The sequence below is a fragment of the Primulina tabacum genome, chromosome 13 (genome assembly GCF_025594145.1).
Source record: "Primulina tabacum isolate GXHZ01 chromosome 13, ASM2559414v2, whole genome shotgun sequence".
NCBI lineage: Eukaryota > Viridiplantae > Streptophyta > Magnoliopsida > Lamiales > Gesneriaceae > Primulina > Primulina tabacum.
The window spans coordinates 30,154,167-30,178,498 of NC_134562.1; the positions used below are offsets into that span (position 1 = coordinate 30,154,167).

The 24,332-nt window shown below is 33.3% G+C and overlaps 1 protein-coding gene and 2 pseudogenes across 3 annotated transcripts; 1 reads left to right on the top strand and 2 right to left on the bottom strand.

Moving 5' to 3' along the window:
• Nucleotides 1-3,330: 3,330 nt before the first annotated feature.
• LOC142523079 (uncharacterized) lies at nucleotides 3,331-7,410 on the bottom strand. 3 transcript variants are annotated; one of them, XM_075626721.1, is made up of 7 exons: nucleotides 7,367-7,410; nucleotides 5,572-5,726; nucleotides 5,035-5,117; nucleotides 4,841-4,927; nucleotides 4,486-4,634; nucleotides 4,246-4,377; nucleotides 3,331-3,900 (listed from the first exon to the last, which is right to left on the bottom strand). In XM_075626721.1, exons 2-7 carry the CDS (start codon nucleotides 5,714-5,716, stop codon nucleotides 3,711-3,713), a joined length of 786 nt encoding a protein of 261 aa, XP_075482836.1. In that variant the 5' UTR covers nucleotides 5,717-5,726; nucleotides 7,367-7,410; the 3' UTR covers nucleotides 3,331-3,710. The 3 variants fall into 3 exon arrangements, with proteins under 3 accessions (XP_075482836.1, XP_075482835.1, XP_075482834.1); XM_075626720.1 differs by lacking the exon at nucleotides 7,367-7,410 and adding an exon at nucleotides 5,818-5,972 and having other exon boundaries at nucleotides 5,622-5,726; XM_075626719.1 differs by lacking the exon at nucleotides 7,367-7,410 and adding an exon at nucleotides 5,818-5,971.
• A 911-nt stretch (nucleotides 7,411-8,321) lies between these two features.
• Nucleotides 8,322-9,943, bottom strand: LOC142521990 (peroxidase 5-like; annotated as a pseudogene).
• An 11,211-nt stretch (nucleotides 9,944-21,154) lies between these two features.
• Nucleotides 21,155-24,025, top strand: LOC142522987 (lysM domain receptor-like kinase 3; annotated as a pseudogene).
• Nucleotides 24,026-24,332: the final 307 nt, after the last annotated feature.

Below are 24,332 nucleotides of genomic sequence, written 5' to 3' on the forward strand. Positions count from 1 at the left end.
AACACTTCCGGAGGCCCGACCTTGCATGTTAGTACCTGTTTCTTCATCAACATCTAAATCCAACACATGTACACCCTCCACACCATCCTCCTCGTGAACAAGACCAATAGGTTCTGAACTCATTCTATCAATTAAAAGACATAACAATATTATTAGCTACAAGCAAAAAATTAACAATTCCTTGAAAGACTTCATTTGATATAGGCATTACAAGAAGCAAAAATGAATGGATGTCAATTTTAACATAATCATATACTCCAAGAATTGTACCAAAGAAAATGTGTGCATACCCCTGCTTAGCGACATAAATTAGCAGATTCTGAAGGTGACCAACTATTAAGGTACAACACTAAAACAAACTGAATTCAATATAATCTGGTCACATGCATTCCTCATATGGTCAAATGAGGCCAATTATGTCCCGAACTTTCAATCATCAATGTTATACAATGATATCCAATTTTCACTGACTTTATTTAACAAAAGAAGTTGTAAACAAAGTTTGTTTCTTCCCTCATGTTAGGTTTAAACATATAATTAAAATATATGTTTAAACATATAATTAAAATATATTGGTGAAAAAAATTATTTGTTCTTCTAATTTTTTAATAACCAAAACAAATATGTTTTAACAAAAGAAGTTTACATTTGCAGTAAAAAAATGTTTTAACAATAACTAAAAAAATATATTTGGTGAAAAAAAATTACATGTTAAATTTGTGGGAGAAGTTTACATTTGCGGGAAAACAAACTCGATAAAAAGCATAACTAAAAATAATTTTTATTTATTTTTATATTTAACAAATGTAAAAATATTCATATTTAACAAACAGAGATTACTTTAATAAAACTCAGTTTGTTCACCTGGACGGCTGGACGAGAAGCGGATTAGTGGAGAAGGCCGAAGGGTTTCACTTGGTTGTTTGAGTGAGAAGCGGAGAAAGATACGCTTGACGAGATGAGAATTGAGAAATGAGAAGCCGACAACAACAAGGGTTAATACTTAGATGCTCTAATTGGGTTGTGCTTTATTTTAGTGAGAAAGCTTGGACAAAAGTTGTGCAAACTGTAAAAAAAATTTTTTAAAAAACGGTGGGTTCGGGTTGACCCGAGTTGACCTGAATTTTTTTCAGGCCACCCAGTGACCCGAACCCACCCGAAAATTATTTTTTTTACGGGTTTGCATTCGGGTCTGACCCATTTCGACCCGAACCCGAAAATCATAAACCCAAACCAGATATTTTTCGTGTCGGCTTAGTGTGTCGGGTTCATTTTCGACATCCCTAATGAACATGATAAATTATAAAACAAACAAAATGTTACAATAGTAAGTTTATAAATGAAAATCATATATTTATAATAGTAAAATAAATGTTAGTAATATTAGCAATTTTTTTAAATATATAACATGTAATTAAATTAAATTTAAAAGTAAAATCAAATTAATAATTATCTTGATTGAATTTTTAAAAAACCTCATAAACATGACAAATTATAAAACAAACAAAATGATAAAATAGTAAGTTTACAAATGAAAATTATATATTTATAATGTCAAAAACTTGTGTAACAGTCTCACGGGTCGCATTTTGTGATACATATATCTTATTTGGGTCATCCATGAAAAAATATTACTTTTTATGCTAAGAATATTACTGTTTATTGTGAATATCGGTAGGGTTAACCTGTCTCACAGAAAAAAATTCGTGAGACCGTCTCACAAGATATCTACTCATTTATAATAGTAAAATAGATGTTAGTAATATTAGCAATTTTTTAAATATGTAACATGTAATTAAATTAAATTTAAAAGTAAAATCAAAGTAATAATTATCTTGATTGAATTAAGTACATTATTAATGATCATATTAAACTGACATAGAAAATGACTTAAAGAACCTCATGAACATAGCAAATTGTAAAATAAATGAAAGGGTAAAATAGTAAGCTCACAGTTCAAACTCATATATTAATAATAATATTAATTAATTAACTTATTATTAATACTTTTTATTGTAAATATCGGTAGGGTTGACCCGTCTCACAGATAAAAATTCGTGAGATTGTCTTACAAGAGACCTACTCATTTATAATAGTAAAATAGATGTTAGTAATATTAGCAATTTTTTTAAATGTGTAACATGTAATTAAATTAAATTTAAAAATAAATCAAATTAATAATTATCTTGATTGAATTAAGTACACTATTAATGATCATATTAAACTAACATAAAAATGACTTAAAGAACCTCATGAACATAACAAGTTGTAAAATAAATGAAAAAGTAAAATAGTAAGCTCACAATTCAAACTCAAATTTGAAAGTAAGATTCAAATTAATAATTATATTGATTGAATTAAGTACACTATTAATGATCATATTAAACTAACATAGAAAATGACTTAAAGAACTTCATGAACATAACAAATTGTAAAATAAATGAAAGGGTAAAATAGTAAGCTCACAATTCAAACTCATATATTAATAATAGTATTAATTAATTAATTAAATTATTATTATTACTTTTTATTGTGAATATCGGTAGGGTTGACTCGTCTCACAGATAAAGATTCGTGAGACCGTCTCACAAGAGACCTACTCATTTATAATAGTAGAATAGATGTTAGTAATATTTAGCAATTTTTTAAATATTTAACATGTAATTAAATTAAATTGAAAAGTAAAATCAAATTAATAATTATCTTAATTGAATTAAGTACACTATTAATGATCATATTAAACTAACATAGAAAATGACTTAAAAACCTCGTGAACATAACAAATTGTAAAATAAATGAAAGGGCAAAATAGTAAGCTCATAAATCAAACTCAAATTTAAAGTAAATTCAAATTAATAATTATTTTGATTGAATTAACTACAATATTAATAATCATATTAAACTAACATAGAAAATGACTTAAAGAACTTCATGAACATAACAAATTGTAAAATAAATGAAAGAGTAAAATAATAAGCTCACAATTCAAACTTTTTAATTCTAAATATGTAAAATGTAATTAGATTAAATTTAAAAATAAAATCAAATTAATAATTATCTTAATTGAATTAAGTACACTATTAATGATCATATTAAACTAACATAGAAAATGAATTAAAAAAATTGTATCTTTTTATATAAAGATCGCAATAACAAATTAGAAGTATATAAATCCATTCAAATCTTCAGAGTAATTGACAAATTCCGTTTTGTAAATTACATTAAACTCAAGAAGTCCAATGACCAAGCCAAACAATGCCTCTCTAAGATGCAACTTTCCAGACTCTTTTTCAAGCTATACGCATTCACGTTTACATACATAAGAACACGTAAAATCAAACCTTCTTTGGATTAAAAAAAATTCGAAGTCCATATGTATATTTCCAAAAGAGAATTTCGAGCTTGGGATAAATTGAGTTGGCTCCCTCATCAGAGCTCATCAGACTGGACTGAAAGAACATTTTTAATGAATATAATGGCTTGAACACATGTACTTAGTTCTCAGGAGAATATGCAACACTAACGCCGAGAAAATGAAGATGGTAAAAACAATTTAACTAGTTTCTAATGGTGAGCAATAGAACCCGTGATGAGATAACCAAATTTTAACATACATCGGGGGGCAAGAAACTTCATTCCCCTATTTTTACAGGCACAGGCAGGTTGTCACAATGCAAATCAGACCTTCCACAATCCATTTGGGCATTCCTTTACGGCTTTACATGTTCCCTGATAAACTGCTCTAGCTGAGTGACATCACCCGTTAAACCAGATGCTTCTGAAACTGTGACTTTGTTGACGCACTGAGAAAATGCGAAGGTTTCTCCGGTTACTCCAAGGGAATGTTCACTAGTAATATCTGCTGAAGATAGTGCAGTTCTTGATGCACGAAGCTTGTCACTGAATTAAAAAAGAAACCAAGAGTAAATTGATGATCCACTATGCAGGGTAAAGAGACATTATGCAGGGTAAAGAGAAATTTAGCAAGTAACTGATGATGCTGATATGTAAAGTTGCAATTATCCTAAAAAGTTGCCAATCCGGAAGGACTTTTTCAATCTTTTAACGGTCAAGTATCTAGTTTGGCTTCATCAATCATTTTATATCTCTATATGACGCATCACCTCTCTCCTCCAATATTATCAATAAAACGTATAAGCTCGCTTGTATACAAGAAATACACCATTAAACGTGACATGTAAAATTTTAGTGATTGAAAACCTTGTGGTGTACAAATAATCTTACATTTCCTTCTCCAGCTGTTTCCTGATGAAATCCTTTGTGTGGGCAGTAACCTTATCAACCTTGTTGCACAATAGTAGTAATGGGGTCTTTTTCTTGACAACAGTTGTCTTGGTCAAAATCTCATACAGGTACCTATAGCAAAACAGATAACAACTTTAGATGCTAAGATTCAATCTTTTAAGCGGTTGACCCACGATGTTGTGTATGCAAGTGTACACAGAAAATCAAGCTATTGCATACTCTGAAGCAGCACGGATATTTGGCAAGAAATCGACAGCATCCACCACAAATACAACACCAGCTGCCTGAGGCAAGAACTCGTCTAATTTGGGTCGAAGCCGTGAATGGCCAGGAACATCAACGATGTGAACAGGCTTTATTTTTCCTTTCTGCCAATTAACAAAAATAAGGTTCAGACGGATTAAATTTCTCAGTTACTTGTTTCAGGAAAAAATATGATGAAAAATCCATCTTCAAACTAAATGATCCAAACAGTCGGTTCACAGAACATTAGCATTACCTTATTTCATATTAAGATTAAAAAATTAACTATATATTCAAAATCCTCGTATTCGCATATATTAAAAAGCATTACCTTAGTCACCTCAGAGTGTAGAACAAAAGTTCCTTCATTTGGTTCCATTGAAGTCACAGTACCCTGATGAGAGGATCCATCTTGGAGCTATTGGAAGCAATAAATTACACATCAAACAATCAATAAATTTCACAAAAGGACTTCACTCAAATTATTTGAGAGTAGCGATCCGAAACAAATGTTCATGCTGTTACCTGATAAAACAGAAGAGTTTTGCCACTTCCGCTAAGCCCAGTTAGTACAATAGAGTTAGATGATCTTCGCTTGAACAGACGAACTATAAATCAACAATATATAGTTAAGCAAATCACATTAAACCTCATGCGGTGGAGCAACTGAAGCTGAAAATGGCATCATCATTTTCGTTAGCATATTAAGGATGTAAAAAATGCCTCAAGTAAAGGGATGCAGTTCCAGAGAAAATATTTCTAACTATGATTTTTTTTTTTGAAGTAAAAAAGGAAGAAAAATACGAAAAAAAGAACAAACTGTATGCTAATATTGAAAAAACAGAGTACTCTCTGCAAAGCCCCAAATGAGAAAGAACGCTGCAATTAACGGCTAAAGAGCGTAAACAGAAAATCCAACAAAGCAACAAGCAACCACCCTCCCCACCCATATGCAAAGCATCTTCAGCAATGTACCCGAAAAATTTCCTAAAAACTCCATATTTTCACAACGTTGCAACAAAATTAGGTTTTCGTTATCGCATTGAGACCGGGCGGGCTTACTGATTACTAGAAACAGAGATGTGAGTAAGATTGCTCCAATTGCAGCGTACAACTGAGTTGGCGGAACTTTCTGAACAAATCCCTGGGTTTCATTCAACAACCGCTGAAATTGGATCTTCAGTTCCCCCATCTTCTCTTTGTCCATCTTTATGCCTCTGTCAAAAAATATAAAACTAATACACTTTTTTTTGGAAAATTTAGTGCGAATTAACATAAATTAATCGAATTTAAGCAGGAAATTCAAACCCAAATCCGCCCGATCGACGCCACCACCGGAGATCGTAATATTCTTGCAGAGGATAATAAAAAAAGCCCTAATTCTCAATTTCCCTAGAAACAAAGGTGTAGTTCGGTTGTTATGGGAGAGTGGAGTACAGAAAGTTTCTTGGGCTTTCAAGTCGAGTTTGAAGTTGGGCTTAATGGTTTTAAAGCCCAAATTATAGCCCGACTAAATCACTACTCTGAAGTTATCTTTTATAAATTTGGAAAACAGACAATTTAGCTTTTTGTAAAGTACAGAAAGGCTCGATTTATTTTGCTTATATTATAATCGAGCTTAGTAGTATGAAATGGATGTAATTAATTATTTTTTTGAAAAAATTAATGATGTAAAATTGATTAATTGTCAATTATTTACTTAATTGCATGTGATTACCGGGTCGAAGGCCCCACACATGGTGGGTGCTGAGAGAAAGATGAACATCGCAAATAGTTCAATACCTTCATATCCTAGAGTCCTTGAAAACTCAAATGTCAACATAACCATATAAGTAGATGTTTCACTACCATTCTCACTAAGCAAACTAATAATGCTATGTTCACCTTATTATCATTCACATAAAACAGTAATTGTCTCTGAGGGTGAGTAATAACTCAGTATGATAAAATCAAAATAAAAACATGTAACATAATGTATGACATGTTGACACAATTCATTATCAGGTAAATCCACATATAATTGTAAACGGAATAATGGTAGCTGCACAATTGAAAAATGCAGTGCAACAACAGCTCGAGCAACAGGAACGGCTCGGCTACGCTGTCGTAATGGCTACACTTTTTCAGTCTACTACTTTGTGGTTGTCATCTCGCTAAGGACTACAGAGATATTACGTCTTATCAACCCACAACATTTCTCGGGCTAGTCGCAGCTCCTAACTTCCCAAAATCATCTCGAATCCACATATATTGTGAGAACCCAAATTTTTGGGCATTTAATTTTTTATTTAAATATAGGCATGTATAAGAATTTTTTTCGAGTTATATTATTATTATAAAATAATAAATTCGAAAATATTAAATAATACATGATATCTTTGACAAAAATGAACGTCAGGGATCCTTTTAGAGAGGCTCTCAAACAGGGTATTGAAATTGCAAACTTAAAAAAGAGGATATGAGACCAGTAAACCTTCTAGTAATCCTCATTATGATACTTTTTATCAAAAACTTGGTTAATCCAAATTCTAACTCGTCCAGGACTTCAAGAAAGCATTACAAGATGTGGTTACAAACACGATTCAGTTTTTGTGGTCACAAACACGGTTCAGAAAATCAAGCGAACCACGTAAACAAATCGTTTTTACAAGGAATGGGATATCATAAACAAAATGTCCAGAAACTTAGGGAAAAAGAATAACACATAACAACAAATCGTGAACCAATTCACAACAAACCGTGACCTAATTCAATTGTGCTTCGGCTATGACTGTGTTTTCGACCGTTCAATCGATAAACCGTGACCCAAATCTCCTACAAGATAAATGAAATCAAGTACCACGAAGTTGGAACTTACCCGAGATGAGAAGCGCCGTGTAAATCTGAACCGTGACTCCAATCTTTCACAATTCTGAATGGAAAAAAGAATTTATCGCCGGTTGAAGAAGAGAAAAGAAGGTTGAGTGCCGCATCTGTTATTAATACCTAGGCCCAATCCATAATCTAATAATTAAGTTTATTTTCTTTATGGAAATACGTTTCTGTCCTCGGCTTATTTGATTATTACATAAATTAGAAATAAAGTCTCGAATTTTTAAAATTTCCTGACTAATTTGGGTTGGATAAATATTGGAAGATGGAAAATAATTGATTTTCCTCTATATAAAAAATGGAGCAGGTTTCTTGTGAGACCGTCTCACGAATCTTTATCTGTGAGACGGGTCAATCCTACCGATATTCATAATAAAAAGCAATACTCTTAGCATAAAAATTAATATTTTTCATGGATGACCCAATAAGAGATCTGTTTCACAAAATACGACCTGTAAGACCGTCTCACACAGGTTTTTGTCTTAAAAATGATATCAATCAAAAATGTCAATATAAATAATCTAATATATTTTTTTATTTTATACATTATTAATTTTTTACAAGTGTCATTATTAAGTATTTGTAACAACATTTAATTAAAATTATCTATAAAAAATATCACAATAACCATTTATTATTGTAGTGCATCCTATAATAATATTTACTCTTGAGGAATTACATGAAATGTAGTTTAATTGGGCTTGCGGATAGAAAACTCTATATTTTATTTTGCAACAAATCATTGACTTTAAATAATTGCTAAAATATACATATAATATACCAAAATTTATTTCTCTGGATATATTTTGTTTATCAATTTAATAACACCACCGTTTAGAATTTTCCCAACCTAAAATGAACTTCTTCCCCTAGAATTCCAGAGAGAAGCACGAATCTTGAACTCAGCATTAATCGACCAGTGATATACTACATGTCTTCCAAAATAATTCTATTGAGAGTTGGAATATACAATAGAGTTATTTTTAGTATTTAAGTATAACCCATTTTTATTAATTTCTAAAATTATTAATGACTTCTTTTATTGGAAACTGTCTAGAATTTGTAAACTTATAAATTTATCCTTGATTCCACTCATTTAAATTCCATCAAACAATTGTGTGTATCATGTAAGAATATCATCGATCCACGAAATTGCCAAGAATCATATCCAAATGAGAGCTGGATTGATCCTTCTCAATTTAACAGCATTACACTGTCTCCTGATTTCTCCCTGACTCCCTATCAGCACTTCAATCCCTCCCATTTTAACAATAGCCCCGATGAATTTCGCGAACCAGGCCGCCTGATCACCCGCCATTTTCTTCATGATATCGTTCCCATGCGGGTCTTTCGCCAGGACGTGATCCGATTCGAGCAACGCTCTCTTGGCCAAGAATTCATTGTAAATCTGCGAATCCATTTTGTTCTGCGTGACCTGCGTCGAACGGCAGCGTGTTGTCATCCCTCGTGCACATGAATCGCATCTGTTCGACGTAATTCTGGTCCATTTCCATGCTTTTGCGATGGTCGAATAATCTGGATTTGACGACGCCGCAGTGCGCCGTGCCGATGGAGTGTGCGCCGACTAGCACGACCAGGTCTTCCAGGGTCAGCCCTTTTCTCTTGAACATGTTGATCATTTCTTGGAGGGCCGTGTCGGGGACTGGCAAGTTGTTTTTGATGTTTTCTGCTAGGGAAGATAGGCCGTCTCGGCGACCTGCGGCTACTTTGTAGGTGGGGAGACCAGTGTTGACGAGGGAGTCCCGGTTGGCGAACGCGATTATGTCGGCGCAGGAGACGACGCCGGGGCATTCGGCCTCGAATCGCTCTTTTGCTTCGTCGATTACTTCAAAGCCGCAGACGAACGGGCCATTTGGAACGTGTAGGAAATGGCGACGGCCATTGCCTACATATTTTGAAAAAATTTGCGTACGCAACCTCAACTTTAGAAAATTGAGATGCGTACACGATTTCTCTTTTGACTCTCGGCTCCCGATACACTCATCGATGGTATGAGAAACGCCTATAAATAGAGACGATTGAGGTCCCTAAGCACACACCTCATAAGAAAAATATACAACATCTACAGAGTGTGTTGAGTGCTTAGAAGACTTCAACCGAAAGCAAATCGGAAAACTTACAAATTTCTCGATGGCCGGAGGTAACTGTAATGCCCGAGATTTTTATTCTATTAATCTGAGATTATTGATTGATGAATTGATGTTATTATAGACGGACCATTCTGAGACACGATTTGAGATATCATGTGATATGGTTTGTGCGAGGATAGAACGTCTCGCGCATATGCACAACACGAGCCGCACATATGCGCGAGCATGGCAGAAGACCTCGTGCATATGCGCGAGAAGAGGGCGCACATATGCGCGAGCATGTAGCATTGCTAAGTGCCGAGACAGTAGGTCTCGCGCATATGCGCGAAGATGGGGCGCGCATATGCACGAGCAGAGAAATTCTGTTGCGACGAGATAGTAGGTCTCGTGCATATGCGCAGATGATGGTCGCGCATATGCGCGAGACGTGCAGTACATGGAATGAGCCACATGTACTTACCATGCAAGTAATATGTAAATTTATTAATCTTCCTTCAGAACTTCAGTCAAGAAACGAGACAAAATTCTTAGGGAAAAGCTTCAAGTTTCTTTGAAGGTTAGAATTCTGATTTTACAAGATCCGACCGTCTGATTTTCCATCCGAGTTTGATACCGTGCTTCTCTCATGAAAGGCTTCAAAAGGACGTAAGTTTTCTTATGTTTCGTTATGATTTGAAAATATGGTATTGAAGGAATCATGATTTAATCTATATTATGTGTTCCTGAGATTGTTGTAATTGTATAATCGAAATCAGACTGAAGAACGGATACCGTATGAAATTGTTATCATTTTCAGATTGAATTTGATTGAGAATATGCAGATTTTGTATTGGAATGGTGTTTATTGATTGATTATGAGTTGTTGAGATTGGTATCTGTTGATATTGTTTTGCTGGGTATATCGAGATTGTGCGGTTATGCCGTCGAAATAGAATTAGATTGAGTTACGATCATATCCAGTATTACTTTGAGTTGTATATTGATATTGTACTCCTCAATAATGTCATTGCCAGATTTAGTGTTGAAAGCTTCGAATTCAAGACTTCGACTTCGTCATATTGACAAAAGAAAGGTATAAATCAATGTTAGACCGGGAAGATACGACTCGTGTCAGAGATAGCTTGAGTTTCCCAAAACCACATACTTTATTGTAATTGCATTGATGTTTGCAATTCATGAGATTGATATGCTTAGTCTATTGATTTATAGCAAAGCATGCAGAGAGTCTATGGCAGATGTGACATGTCTTTGGCAGAGGTGCCAAGTCACTGGAGATTTGGTTTATATCGATGTTGCTTAGGAGTAGATCGACTCCTATTGTAGAGATTCGATATGATGTACCAAAGTCCGGGAACCGAGATCCCTAGATAAGAGTTGAGTCTGAGATTAAGAGTCAAAGAGTTTGATTTACAGTTTTATATCGATTCATGTCTTTTAGATTATGATACATGTTATTAATAAATGTTCGATGCTTTTATATTTGTTTATATGATTGCATGTATACATTGTTTATACTGGGAATATATTTCTCACCGGAGCTATCCGGCTGTTGTTGTGTTTGTATGTGTGCATGACAACAGGTGGGACATGATCATGGTCGAGAAGAGGATGAGAGATTGAGATTAGAGTGGAGATCCGGACCCAGAAGTAGAGTATATTTTCATCACTTGATATGTAGTGGATGAACATTAGTTTGTTATGATTTGCATTTTATACAAGACGTGTACTTTGGATCTTGTTGTAGATATTTAACTTGATCTTGTGTTTGAATGAGATGAGACCTAATTTATTATAGATTTTGTACACTTGTTTATATAGTGTTCAACATTAAAAAAAATTTTATGATCCAATTTATTTAATTGTTCCCAATTAATCTTGATGATGACTAAGAAGATGAGTTAGCGTACGGGTCCCCACAATAACGCTCGATTCGCTTCCGCATATAGTTTTATCATGTTTATATACGTACAGAAACATGATTTTTGAGAAAAATTCTGACATTTGGTATCAGAGCCGTGATATCTCTGCCTTGAAAATAAATGTTCTTCATTTTTCTGAAATTCATATATAATGAACTCTTCATAAATTTGATTCTCAAATTTTGATACGAGATGAGTAAATTTTTTTTTGAAAATGGAGATGAGGCCATGAAGGTTGTGACTAGTTTTTTCAGAAAGAGGAGAGGTTGAAGACGATGAAATATACAAATGAGCTGCTATCATATTTCAAACAATTAATATGAATTCAACCATTCACGTGAATGTAATGATTGCATGCAAATTTTATATTATAATAATATATTGTAATAGATATTATAGTTAATATATATGTACGAGTGTAAGCAACTATAAATATATATGTATGTGTGTCGGCAAGTATTTGATATATATATATATATATATATATATCAATTGTGTGGCAACTTGATATATTATAATAATATATATTGCATTTTGAAAATTAAAATTGTGTTATAGGTACCAATTTGATTAGTAATTAAATTCAAATTTTGGAATTTTGGCTCTTCCAAATTCATTTTTTTTTAATTTGGGAATAATTTTCAAATTAATAAATTTTGACTTGGAATTATATTTTAAAATTTTTGTAATTTCTAATACATGTTTAGAAATTATTTTCATGTTAGATACAATGTCAAATATTATGAATAAGTGTTTGATGTATACATGCAAATTTAATATTATGTTTGCATTTATTCTTGAAATTTAAAATGCAAATAATATTTAAAAATAATAATAATAATAATTAGTACATCAATATTCACATTATGTTCATATTAAATTATATTAAGTTGATTATAATTTTAAATGAACATATCAAGTAAGATGTGAATATAATATTATAAAAATATTTTAGATGTTCATAAATAAACAAATAATCCTCACTTTATCACTACTCTGATAAAAGAGAAAAACTGATGAGGAGCCCACATTTTCACGTAAATGTGATCCTCACTTTATCACTACTCTGATTGAGGAGAAAAATTGATGGGGAACTTATTTGTTCATATTAAGTAAAAATGTGAATATAAAGTTATTTAATAAAAAATTTGGCTTATAAAGATTCACATAAATGTGAATAATTAAAGTGAATAATAATTATAAGATGACATGATAAAACATGATCTAAGAGAGTTCTTCATAGATCGGTTTAAACTTCCTTGACTTTCCAGTGGTCTCCCTGAGGAATGTTGCTCTGACTAGGAGTTAGATATTTAAAGGGCCTTAGCACTACCTATCTTTCCTGGGAGCACTCTTGGAAAATGTTGATTATGTTACTAAATAATTATTATATAAAGTATTAAATTAAAGCCAAAATTTCGTCCAGTGAACCGTATAATTTTAAATAATTGAGGAATAGCCATAACATTTTTAATTATGAAAAATTATGCATTATGTATATTTGGATCACATAATGGACATCGATTGTAACTAATTATATAAACATAATAAATTTTACCCTACATAGGATTTCTATTATATTTATATAACTAATTAGGTTAAAATATCAAATTATATTTTTCTTAATTTACCCACAGGAGTTAAGAAAAATACATTTTGATAGTTTTATCATAAAGTTACAGAAAAATCTTATTGAATTAAAATTTTAGCCCACAGGCAAATTTTATGTCGATAGATTTTTAAAACATGAATTATATTGGTAAAACATGATATTGTCTCAAAATTTTAAGCATATGATATTTTGTGCAGTTATGCAACCTGCGAGTTTTTCTGATATGAAATGTGACATTCCCGAACTGAAGGGCGATAATTATAAAATATGAAAAGAAAAAATTCTTCTTCAATTAGGGTGGATGGATATTGATTATGCTATACGGAAAGACGAACCATCTGCTACTACTGAAAACAGCATTCCGGATGTTGTTGATCTTTATGAAAAATGGGAGCGATCTAATCGACTCTGCGTAATGTTCATAAAGACTAAAATCTCTGCTGGTATGCGTGGTTCTGTCGACCAACATAATAATGTCACAGAATTACTGAAGGCTATTGATGAACAGTTTCAGACTTCAGATAAGGCACTTGCAAGCACCCTAATTATGGAATTCTCTTCATTAAGGCTCACCAGTGTGAGAGGTGTGCGAGACATAGCGGCTCGACTAAAGACACTTGAAGTGGAAATATCTGAAACTTTTCTTGTACACTACATTTTATGCACTCTTCCACAGCAGTATGGACCCTTCAAAATTTCCTACAACACACATAAGGATAAATGGTCAATTAATGAATTAATGACCATGTGTGTTCAAGATGAAGGAAGGCTGTTGATGGAAACTGGTGATAATGTATTTATGACTACACAAAAAAAGTATAAGAAGCAAGCCAAAGTCAAGAGAAAAGGGAAATGAATAATTCCACCCCAACCTGATATCAAAGAAAGAATCCAAGTGTTTCTTCTGTAAAAAGACGGGACACATGAAGAACGATTGCATTAAATTTAAGGATTGGCTTGAAAAGAAAGGTATTCCTACTTCATTTTTCTGTTATGAATCTAATATGGTTGATATGATTTATAACACATGGTGGATTGATTCTGGTTCTACAATCCATGTTACAAATACCTTGCAGGGTATGCAAAACCTAAGGAAACCAATAGAAAATGAGCGGATCATCTATTCAGGAAACAAGATGTCTTCGCATGTGGAGGCTATTGGGACTTGCTGCCTAGTGTTGAATAGTGGTTATATTTTAAAATTGGAAAAGACCTTTTATGTTCCTAGTTTTTCTAGGAATTTAATTTCAGTTTCAAAACTTGTACCACTTGGTTATTCATTTCAGTTTTTGGATAAATCAATAAATTTGTTTTATAAATCAAATATTATTGGAAATGGTACAATGGTTGATGGTCTTTTCTATATTTCTTTACAAAATAATAACACCACTATGCATGTTCAAGGAGGTATTAAAAGATGTGTTATAAATGAAGATTCCTCTATACTATGACATCGAAGATTAGGACACATCTCCATAGAGAGAATTAAAAGATTAGTAAATGATGGAGTACTCAGTACTTTAGATTTTACTGATTTTGAGACCTGTGGACTGCATTAAGGGAAAGCAGACCAATAAGTATAAAAAATGTGCCAAGAGAAGTACAAAAATATTAGAAATCATGCATTCAGATATTTGTTGTCCAGATATGGACATGAAAAGTCTGAAATACTTCATCTCCTTCATTGATGATTATTCACGATACATGTATATCTACATGCTTCAAAATAAAAACGAAGCACTTGAAGCCTTTAAGGTTTTTAAGGCTGAAGTGGAGAAGCAATGTGGAAAACAAATTAAGATCGTGAGAACTGATAGAGATGGAGAATATTACAGTAGATACACTGAGAATGGACAAGCACCTGGTCCGTTTGGGAAGTTTCTCCAGGAACATGGGATTGTTGCCCAGTATACTATGCCTGGTTCTCCGGACCAAAATGGCGTAGCTGAAAGGAGAAACCGAACATTATTGGACATGGTGCTGAGCATGTTAAATAGTTTCAAACTTCCTAAATCCTTGTAGACTGAAGCTCTTAAGACAGCTGTGTATATATTAAACCGTGTTCCAACTAAGGCTGTCCCAAAGACGCCATTTGAATTATTTAAAGGTTGAAAATCGAGTTTGCAACATATACGCGTTTGGGGTTGTCCTTCTGAAATAAGAGTTTACAACCCACATGAAAAAAAACTGGACCCAAGAACTATAAGTGGATATTTCATTGGGTATGTCGAAAAATCCAAATGATACAGATTTTATTGTCCATCTCGCAACACTAGAATTGTGGAATCAAGAAATACAAAATTTCTTGAAAATGACTTGATTAGTGGGAGTTATCATGACATAATTTTTGAGAATGATCACATTAATGCACAACCTTCTTATTCAAATGACAGATTGGTCGTTATTCACACCCCTCAAAACCAAATGGGTGTTAGACAACCAGTTACTGAAGTTCCACAAATCGCTGATGAAAATCCAGTAGATCAAGTTGTTAATGAAAAACAACAAAAAATTGTTGATCAACCAAACAACCTTAGGAGATCTACTAGAATAAGAAGATCAGCAATATCTAGTGATTATGTTGTGTATTTAAAAGAATCGATTTTAAAATCGGAGCCGAAAATGATCATGAAACGTTTTCACAAGCCATGAGTTGTAATGAGTCAAAACTATGGTTTAATGCTATGAAAGAAGAGATGAATTCTATGGCATTTAATGGAGTCTGGGATCTTGTTCAGTTGCCTGATGGTTTAAAAGCCATTGGATGTAAATGGATCTTCAAAATAAAGAAAGATTCATTAGGCAACATTGAAAGGTATAAAGCAAGACTCGTAGCTAAAGGATTCACTCAGCAGGAAGGAATCGACTACAAGGAGACTTTTTCTCCTGTATCTAAGAAAGATTCTCTCCGTATCATTCTAGCATTAGTTGCACATTTTGACTTAGATTTACAACAAATGGATGTGAAAACAGCTTTTTTCAATGGAAAACTAGAGAAAGAGGTTTATATGAAACAACCTGAAGGATTCTTCTCTAGTAATGGTGAGCAATTGGTTTGTAAGCTTAAGAAATCTATATATGGATTGAAACAAGCTTCCCGTCAATGGTATTTAAAATTTCATGATATTATCTCTTCATTCGGATTTGTTGAGAACCCCATGGATCAATGTATATACCAGAAGGTCAGTGGGAGCAAGATTTGTTTCCTTATTCTATATGTGAATGATATATTACTTGCAACCAATGATAAAGATCTGTTATATGAGGTGAAACAATTACTTTCTAAAAACTTTGATATGAAGGATATGGACGATGCATCTTATGTCATTGGCATTAAGATACATAGAGACAGGATTCGAGGTATTCTAGGTCTGTCTCAAGAAACCTATATCAACAAAGTTTTAGAGAGATATCGGATGAAAGATTGTTCACCAAGTATAGCTCCCGTTGTAAAAGGCGATAAATTCAATTTGAGCCAATGCCCAAATAATGATATAGAGCGGGAACAAATGAAAAACACTCCTTATGCTTCTGCTGTCAGGAAGCTTAATGTATGCTCAGGTTTGCACTAGACCTGACATTGCATTTGTTGTTGGGATGTTGGGAAGATATCAAAGTAATCCAGGTTTAGACCATTGGAAAGCTACAAAGAAAGTGATGAGGTACCTTCAAGGGACCAAAGATTTTATATGCTTATGTTCAGACGAACTGATAATTTGAAAGTAATTGGCTACGCTGGCTGCATTGATTCACGAAAATCCACTTCAGGATATATTTTTATGCTAGCTGGTGGAGCTGTATCTTTGAGAAGTGCAAAGCAAACATTGACTGCTACTTCCACTATGGAAGCTGAGTTCGTAGCTTGTTTTGATGCAACCTCACATGGTGTATGGTTGAAGAGTTTCATTTCGAGGCTTAGATTCATGGATTCTATATGTAGGCCTATTAAGAATATATTGTGACAATTTAGCTGCTGTTTTTATGGCTAAAAATAACAAAAGTGATAGTCGAAGCAAGCACATAGACATTAAGTATTTAGCTAGGGGTGGGCGTCGGTCGGTTCGGTCCGATTTTTCTCTATAATGGTTCGGTTTTTCGGTTTTTGATTTTGAATATATCTGGTCCAAAATCAAACCATTTTATTACGGTTCGGTCCGGTTTTTTTGTAATACGGTTCGGTTATATGGTCGGTTTTATAATATTTTGTTAAGAAATAAAATTATGCATCACTTGATGCTTAACACATATAAAAGAAACAATGATAGTAGATGAGTAGAACATATACGATTACAATACACTTATGACTTAACAATCTAAGTTTTAATAACAATTTTAAATACAATTTCAAACAGTAGCTCTTCAATAAAAAGATATACAGTCATTAAATTCCAATTTTCAACTCCAAAATGCACATAGATTTTGCATCTCAAATCTCAATACATTTAACAATATGAGCTTCAATAACAATTTGAAATTCCAATTGTCAATATTGGACTTGTCACATGACTAAGGCTCATTTATTAGCTCATTACACAAAAAGCCCTATAGTTAAATATAATATGGCCGGTTCGGTTATTTCGATTTTTTGGGAATCAAAACCGTAAACCGAACCGAAAAACCGAATTTCTTTAATTTTGAAACCGTAACCGGCCGAAAAACCGAACCATTTAAACCGAAATTTTCGGTTCGATCGGTTATTTCAGTTTTAACCAAACTATGCTCATCCATATATTTAGCCATACGAGAACGTGTTAAAGATAAGAAGTTACTTATCGAATACATTAGCACTGAATTGATGATTGCAGATCATTTGACTAAAGGCATGCCACCATTGAAATTTAAGGATCATACTGAAAGAATGAGAGTTGGTTCCTTTATGTAATTTTGTTGTAAAAAACAAAGTTAATGAAACTATGATGTGATATTTTCTCATATTTGTTGTGCACACATACATTAATTCGAGAAATATCAATAAAGTTGGATCCTCGAATAAACATAAGGTTTATTCATTAAGTTATACAGATTGAGAGATATAATACATTGTAATACATGGAAGATCGTTTTAGATGACCTATCGTCATGATTCATGTATTTTGTTTTCTCCTATGGCAAATGAGACATATGTGTCAAGTGGGAGAATGTAAGAAAAAATAAAATGAAACATATAAGAAGAAGATTAAATGTGTAAGAAATGACGACGGCTATTGCCTATATATTTTGACAAAATTTACGTACGCAGCCTCAACTTTAGAAAATTGAGATGCGTACACGATTTTTTTTTTGACTCTCGGCTCCCGATACACTCATCGATGGTATGAGAAACGCCTATAAATAGAGACGATTGAGGTCCCTAAGCACACACCTCATAAGAAAAATATACATCATCTACATAGTGTGTTGAGTGCTTAGAAGGCTTCAACCGAAAGGAAATCAGAAAACTTACAAATTTCTCGATGGCCGGAGTTAACGCTCGATTCGCTTCCGCATGTAGTTTTATCATATTTATATACGTACAGAAACATGATTTTTGAGAAAAATTCTAACATTGCTTTCTTCTCCACATCCTCGCCTGAAGGTGTTTCGTCTAGAAGGATTGAAGCATCATACCTCTGCAAGGTCATAAAGTGACACCAAGAAATTGGCATATATAGACAGTGAAGAAAATGGAATGTTCATCCATAACCTAAAAATATTAAAATAGAAATCTTCATATAACATCGAGTTTTGGACAAAAATTATTTCTAATAAATAATTTCTAACATGATATCAGATAGGATAAATTAATAATTAAGTTTGAAAATCCTGTGGAGATGTAATCCATATCATATTCCATTGAATAAAAAAAATATCATCGAGCTGCCATATGTAGTAAACTTTTTTTTCCTTTATATTTGTATTTTTGCGATATCTATATATTATATTATCGAATTTCATTTTTGATATGTTCTCTTTGTATTTAATTTTTTGGAAATTGTAGTCTTTTTTTCAATATAGCACTGATTTGGCACCATTGTAGTGCTGATGTAGCGCTGATGTGTATAGTGCTACAAGCACTTCGGATTAAAAAAAAAATTAAAATTGCCAAAAACCAAAAGATACGAGCCTAAAATTAAAATTTGATAATATAGATGACCAAAATTACAAAGTAGCAAACGTATATAATTAAAATTGTAATTTTCCCTGTAATAAACTAATTAAGTGATTAATTTTATATTCCTATGATTTTTTCTTGAACATTTTATGATCTATACTTGATCAAGCACCAATGGAAAATGAAAAATTATAATTTTTAATCATATAACTTGAATGTTTTTTTTTTCTCGTTATGGTATAGGTCAATTTATAGCTTTAGTCCACTATTTTTTTCCGAATTTAGTTATTTCGCCGATGCCCTGGAGTGTCGTGGGAAAATGATTGTTTTTCACCGAAAAATGATGATGTCTCATAAAAAAATTGTTGACCTGGTGACAAACATCACTAACGTGTTCGATTTCACATTATCACTATGAAAGAAAATGACAAAATAGAAGAAAAAAGTACAAGTAAATAGACTTGATTATAACAAGATCAAAAATTAAAAACATAGAATTTACAAAACCAAAAATATAATTTTTTCGAAAGAAAAACTTTGTCACTCGCCCGAATCATCATCAAGGATTAAATAAACAAACAAAATGGAAGATTAATTGATTGATTAATGGAAAAGTGATTGCGATGCGAGCAATGATAAAATAAAAAAAATAGAGCCGCTTGGATGTTTCCAATTATTCCATATTTCTCGGCCGGTTGATGTATTTAGACTTCAGTTGTCAATGTCATTAATTCCCAAGGCTCGCGAATTAGTCTGTTAACTATTTTTGGTACTGACATGTTATACCAGTTTTCTTTTTTCAGTTGTGCCCAACATCATATTTTACACAAGCTGCACCGACGCACGCATTGCGTGCTTGTATAATATTTTTTTATAATTCATTTGATTTATATTTAAATAAGGATCAAAATATAATTATAAGAAATAGTGAGGGACTGCAGTGTAATTTTGATATATAAATTAAAAAATAAATTGAAAAATAAAAGAATAAAAAAATGACTTCAGAACCTAAACTCCAGGAAATAATAACTCTATTCGTTGAACTACATATAAACTTATATTAAAATTTTAACATTTTATTAATATATATAATTATTAAAACAGACCATGACACCAAAGTTAGTCACTCTAAGTGCCTCAAACTTAATAAAATAGTATAGAAGTATAGATTCGTTCTAAATTCAGACATCGCTAACCAATTTTTTCCTTTTTTTTCAACTAACTCCCACATACATGATAAATCACTTTTTTTTTCATTTTTAAATAAAATATTTTGAAATTTTTATTTTCAAAAATTTCATAATTAAACTACCTATTTGAAAAACAAAAATATATTATACAGAAGCAACACGGGATATTTACCTCAATCAAATGATGATGCCATGTCTTCGAAGTATTTTCAACTTCCAAGTGTAAGAACTAGGATTGGATGTTTTGTAGTTAACATAAATATTCCTAATGTTTGCAGTTTAGCCGACAGACTTGCTTGTAGATTCATTTATTCCCATGTAAGAAACAAGAAAATCTTAGATGTCTATAGCATCTCCACAAGTAGCTGCATAGAATTCATCTCCTATCCTACGATGGGTGCCGAATCCATCATGCGACGGCCTGGATCATCTCCGAGTGTAGCCCATGAAGTGCATTATTAACTTTTTAAGTACCAAAAACTATATATTTTTATATCTTTTGAAACATAGAATAGCCTGAACACCATGCTTGGGTCGTTGTAACACATAGGGGCCGGTGAGGCGGCCACAAAAATGAGGGAAATTGCTGATACACAACAGAGACAACTGCCTCGTCTCAGCGTGTTGTGAACATCGACATGGGATTGATATGTCAAATCTTGAGTATTAAACCATAGGATGGAGGGCTTTGTCAGCACCAATAAAATATCAACTTGTGTGAATAAATTATTCACAGTTTCCCCTAACTGCCAGCATATAAACTAATGGAGGATTAATAGGGAATAAACTACCAAACATGTAATGACAAAGGGAAAAGGCTATCACCATGTTTAATTCCTTCATTCCTTTATTGTTGCCTGTTTCTCTCCTACACAAGGCTAGTTACATGCTGAGAATCTCTATGGCTTCCAAAAGAATAAGTCTCTTTTTCTTTCTTCTTCTTGTTCTATTGTGTGGGATCACGAAAATCTCAGCTTCTGACCAACATAAGTTCCCTTTCGCTTGCTCTGCGAAGATACATTCGTGTAACGCTCTTCTGTACCAGAAAAACGGACTTCAGGAGGATGAGATTGCTTCCTTGTACTCTGTCGATTTAGCGGAAATCAAGACTATAAAACATGGTAACAAACAAGACCACTTGGTTCCTGTAAACTGTTCTTGCAAGAATGTTGAGGGGACAGATGGATACTTCTATGATGTAGTTTACAATCCAGAGAGCAATACAAGTCTTCTAAATGTTTCGAATGAGAAATTTAGCGGGCAAGCGTGGGATGAAGGAATAGATAGGGATTTCGTGAGCGGAACGAAAGAAACGATACATCTTCTTTGTGGTTGTGTGGATGATGATTCTCAAGTTGTGGTGACTTATACGGTTCAGGAACAGGATACGGTGTACTCTATTTCGGTTCTACTTTCTGCTCAAAATGGACAATTGGAAAGCTTGAACTCGTATTTAGCGCCAAATCCATCATATATAGATCTTGGATGGATCTATATGTGCCTATGGAAAAGTATGGAATTCCTGCTACAAAGAAAGGTTAGCAAGATCTCCACTGAAATATCTTTATTTGTAAACCACCCAACTAAATTTGTTCAAGGTATTAAGTTTCCTATACTTTGTTTTCTCCATTTTTCAGAGAAGTTCCACAAAGGGACTATAATTATAGCCATTTTATCAGCTGTGACATTACTTTCTATGTGCGCGTTGGCCATAATCCTTTTCCGGAGAAAGAAAAGCAAGGCACAAAACAAGCAAGATCCAGAGGCATTTTCCAAGATTGTAAGTGCTCACAAGTCTGGATCATTGAAGAAACAGTACCTGCAAACAGACAAAATGGAAGGTAACATAGAACAGTAGTGTTTCTTCATATATTATCGTTGTCAAAAGTTTGAAGAACCCCTTTTAATAACATTTTGGTTTCACAGATATAACAGTTTTTGAGTCGGAAAAGCCATCATGTTACAGTATTGAGGAGATTGCAGAGGCTACAAGTGACTTTGATGAAAGTAGAATAATTGGGAGAGGAGGATTTGGAAATGTCTATCATGGGGTGCTTGGGGAAAAGGTGAAGAGCCTTCATTGTTTATCAATTTCTTAGTCGATTTTCAATGGACGACGATATTAATCTCATAGCATGTGGTAACATCAGGAAGTTGCTATCAAGAAAATGAGATCTAACAAGTCCAAGGAATTTCTTGCTGAGCTCAAGGTGTTGTGCAAGATACATCATATTAATGTGGTGAGGTCTCAATGTTTCATTAACAAGAACCGAGTTTTACCTTTATAATGTCGAAGTGGGTCGATTTTTATGGCTCGAATTCATGTTATAGGTGGAGCTGTTGGGTTATGCTAGTGGAGATGACCACCTATACTTGGTTTACGAGTATATTCAGAACGGTTCTCTCAGCGATCATCTTCACAATCCATTACTGAAAGGTATTAACATAAAAGGTTTATTTGAACTAAAAACCAGAAGAAAGTTCTTGCATAAGAGTTTTTATTAAACAGGCCACCAGCCCCTGTCGTGGACTGCAAGAATGCAAGTTGCACTTGATGCTGCAAAGGGAATCGAATACATCCACGACCACACAAAAGCACAATACGTGCATCGTGATATAAAAACAGCGAATATTCTTCTTGATGAAGGCCTTAGAGCAAAGGTACTGTCAAATCTGATGCATTTCATAGTTTAAATCAAGGATCATGAGTCGTGAACATCATCAAACATGACAATATTCCACGAAAATGTGATATGTTCCCATTTCCACAGGTCGCAGATTTTGGCCTGGCAAAGCTTGTTGGTAGAACAAATGAAGATGAGCTAATAGCAACTAGACTAGTTGGAACCCCGGGATATCTTCCTCCGGAGTAAGCATTAAACTCCTGGAACAAAATTTTATCGAGTACCACAAAACTATCCCATTTAATAAATAAAAAAAAAAATCATTGATTAACATGCATCTGGTCTAATTTTGCAGAGCTGTGAAAGAGCTACAAGTGACTACCAAGACTGATGTTTTTGCGTTTGGAGTAGTTCTTTCTGAGCTAATAACCGGTCAACGTGCACTAGTACGTGACAACAAGGAGCCGAATAGAATGAAATCACTCATCACAGAAGTAAGCAAATGGAAAAAAAATCCCTTTAATCAAAACACTGATCAGAAAATGTATGAACAGAGAAAAAAATATCAAATGTCAAACTCACTTCAATATTATTTGGCCAGGTAAACAAGGTCTTCCAAGAAAAAGATCCAGAATCCGCACTGGAGTTGATTATAGATGGAAATCTCAAAGGGAATTACCCTCCCGACGACGTATACAAGGTCGATAATTACATCGATTCCATCTGCATTATGTAGTAGACTCAGACATGTATAATTAGTTTCAAGAAATTCTATTAGACACTAAGCTGCTGACTAGTTTCTAAAATGTGCAGATGGCAGAAGTTGCAAAATGGTGTCTAGCCGACGATCCACTCGACAGGCCAGAGATACGCGAAGCGGTCATCGCACTAGCTCGAATCCGGATGTCATCCATTGAATGGGAAGCATCACTGGGAGGAAACAGTCAGATTTTCAGTGGAGTTTTCATTGGCAGATGACAAAATTTAGCTCCATTTCTTTACTACTGCCTGCTTGTTCTTTGCATGCATGAAAATATAATTATTCTTATCATATTTTCATTCCCCGTTTAGTTTTAGATGCGACAGGTTAAAAAAGCAAGAGTAATTTAATTTGCTTGGTAACTTACAATTGTTTATGTCTAATATAACATTAGCTACAGTTATTTCGGAGTTGCGTAAGATTTCAATTCATGTACTGTTCCAATTGTGGGATTTGCAAGTGATTAGTGTAAATGAATGGAATAGATAGTTCAAAATAAGAGTGAAAAATGAATTATAAAACATCATTTGGTTCGTCTAATATGATGATAAATGACTTATGCTAGAAATGGTAAACAATAAATATTTTGTTGAATTTGAGTCAAACGTTAAAGAATCAAATAAATATAATCAACTAATAGTTTTG

Coding starts and splice junctions, on each gene's coding strand:
- LOC142523079 (XM_075626721.1), bottom strand. CDS start 5,716: ATGGACAAAGAGAAGATGGGGGAACTGAAGATCCAATTTCAGCGGTTG. Junction 4,635..4,840: donor TACACTCTGAGGTGACTAAG/GTAATGCTTTTT, acceptor GTTAATTGGCAG/AAAGGAAAAATAAAGCCTGT. Junction 4,378..4,485: donor AATATCCGTGCTGCTTCAGA/GTATGCAATAGC, acceptor GTTTTGCTATAG/GTACCTGTATGAGATTTTGA.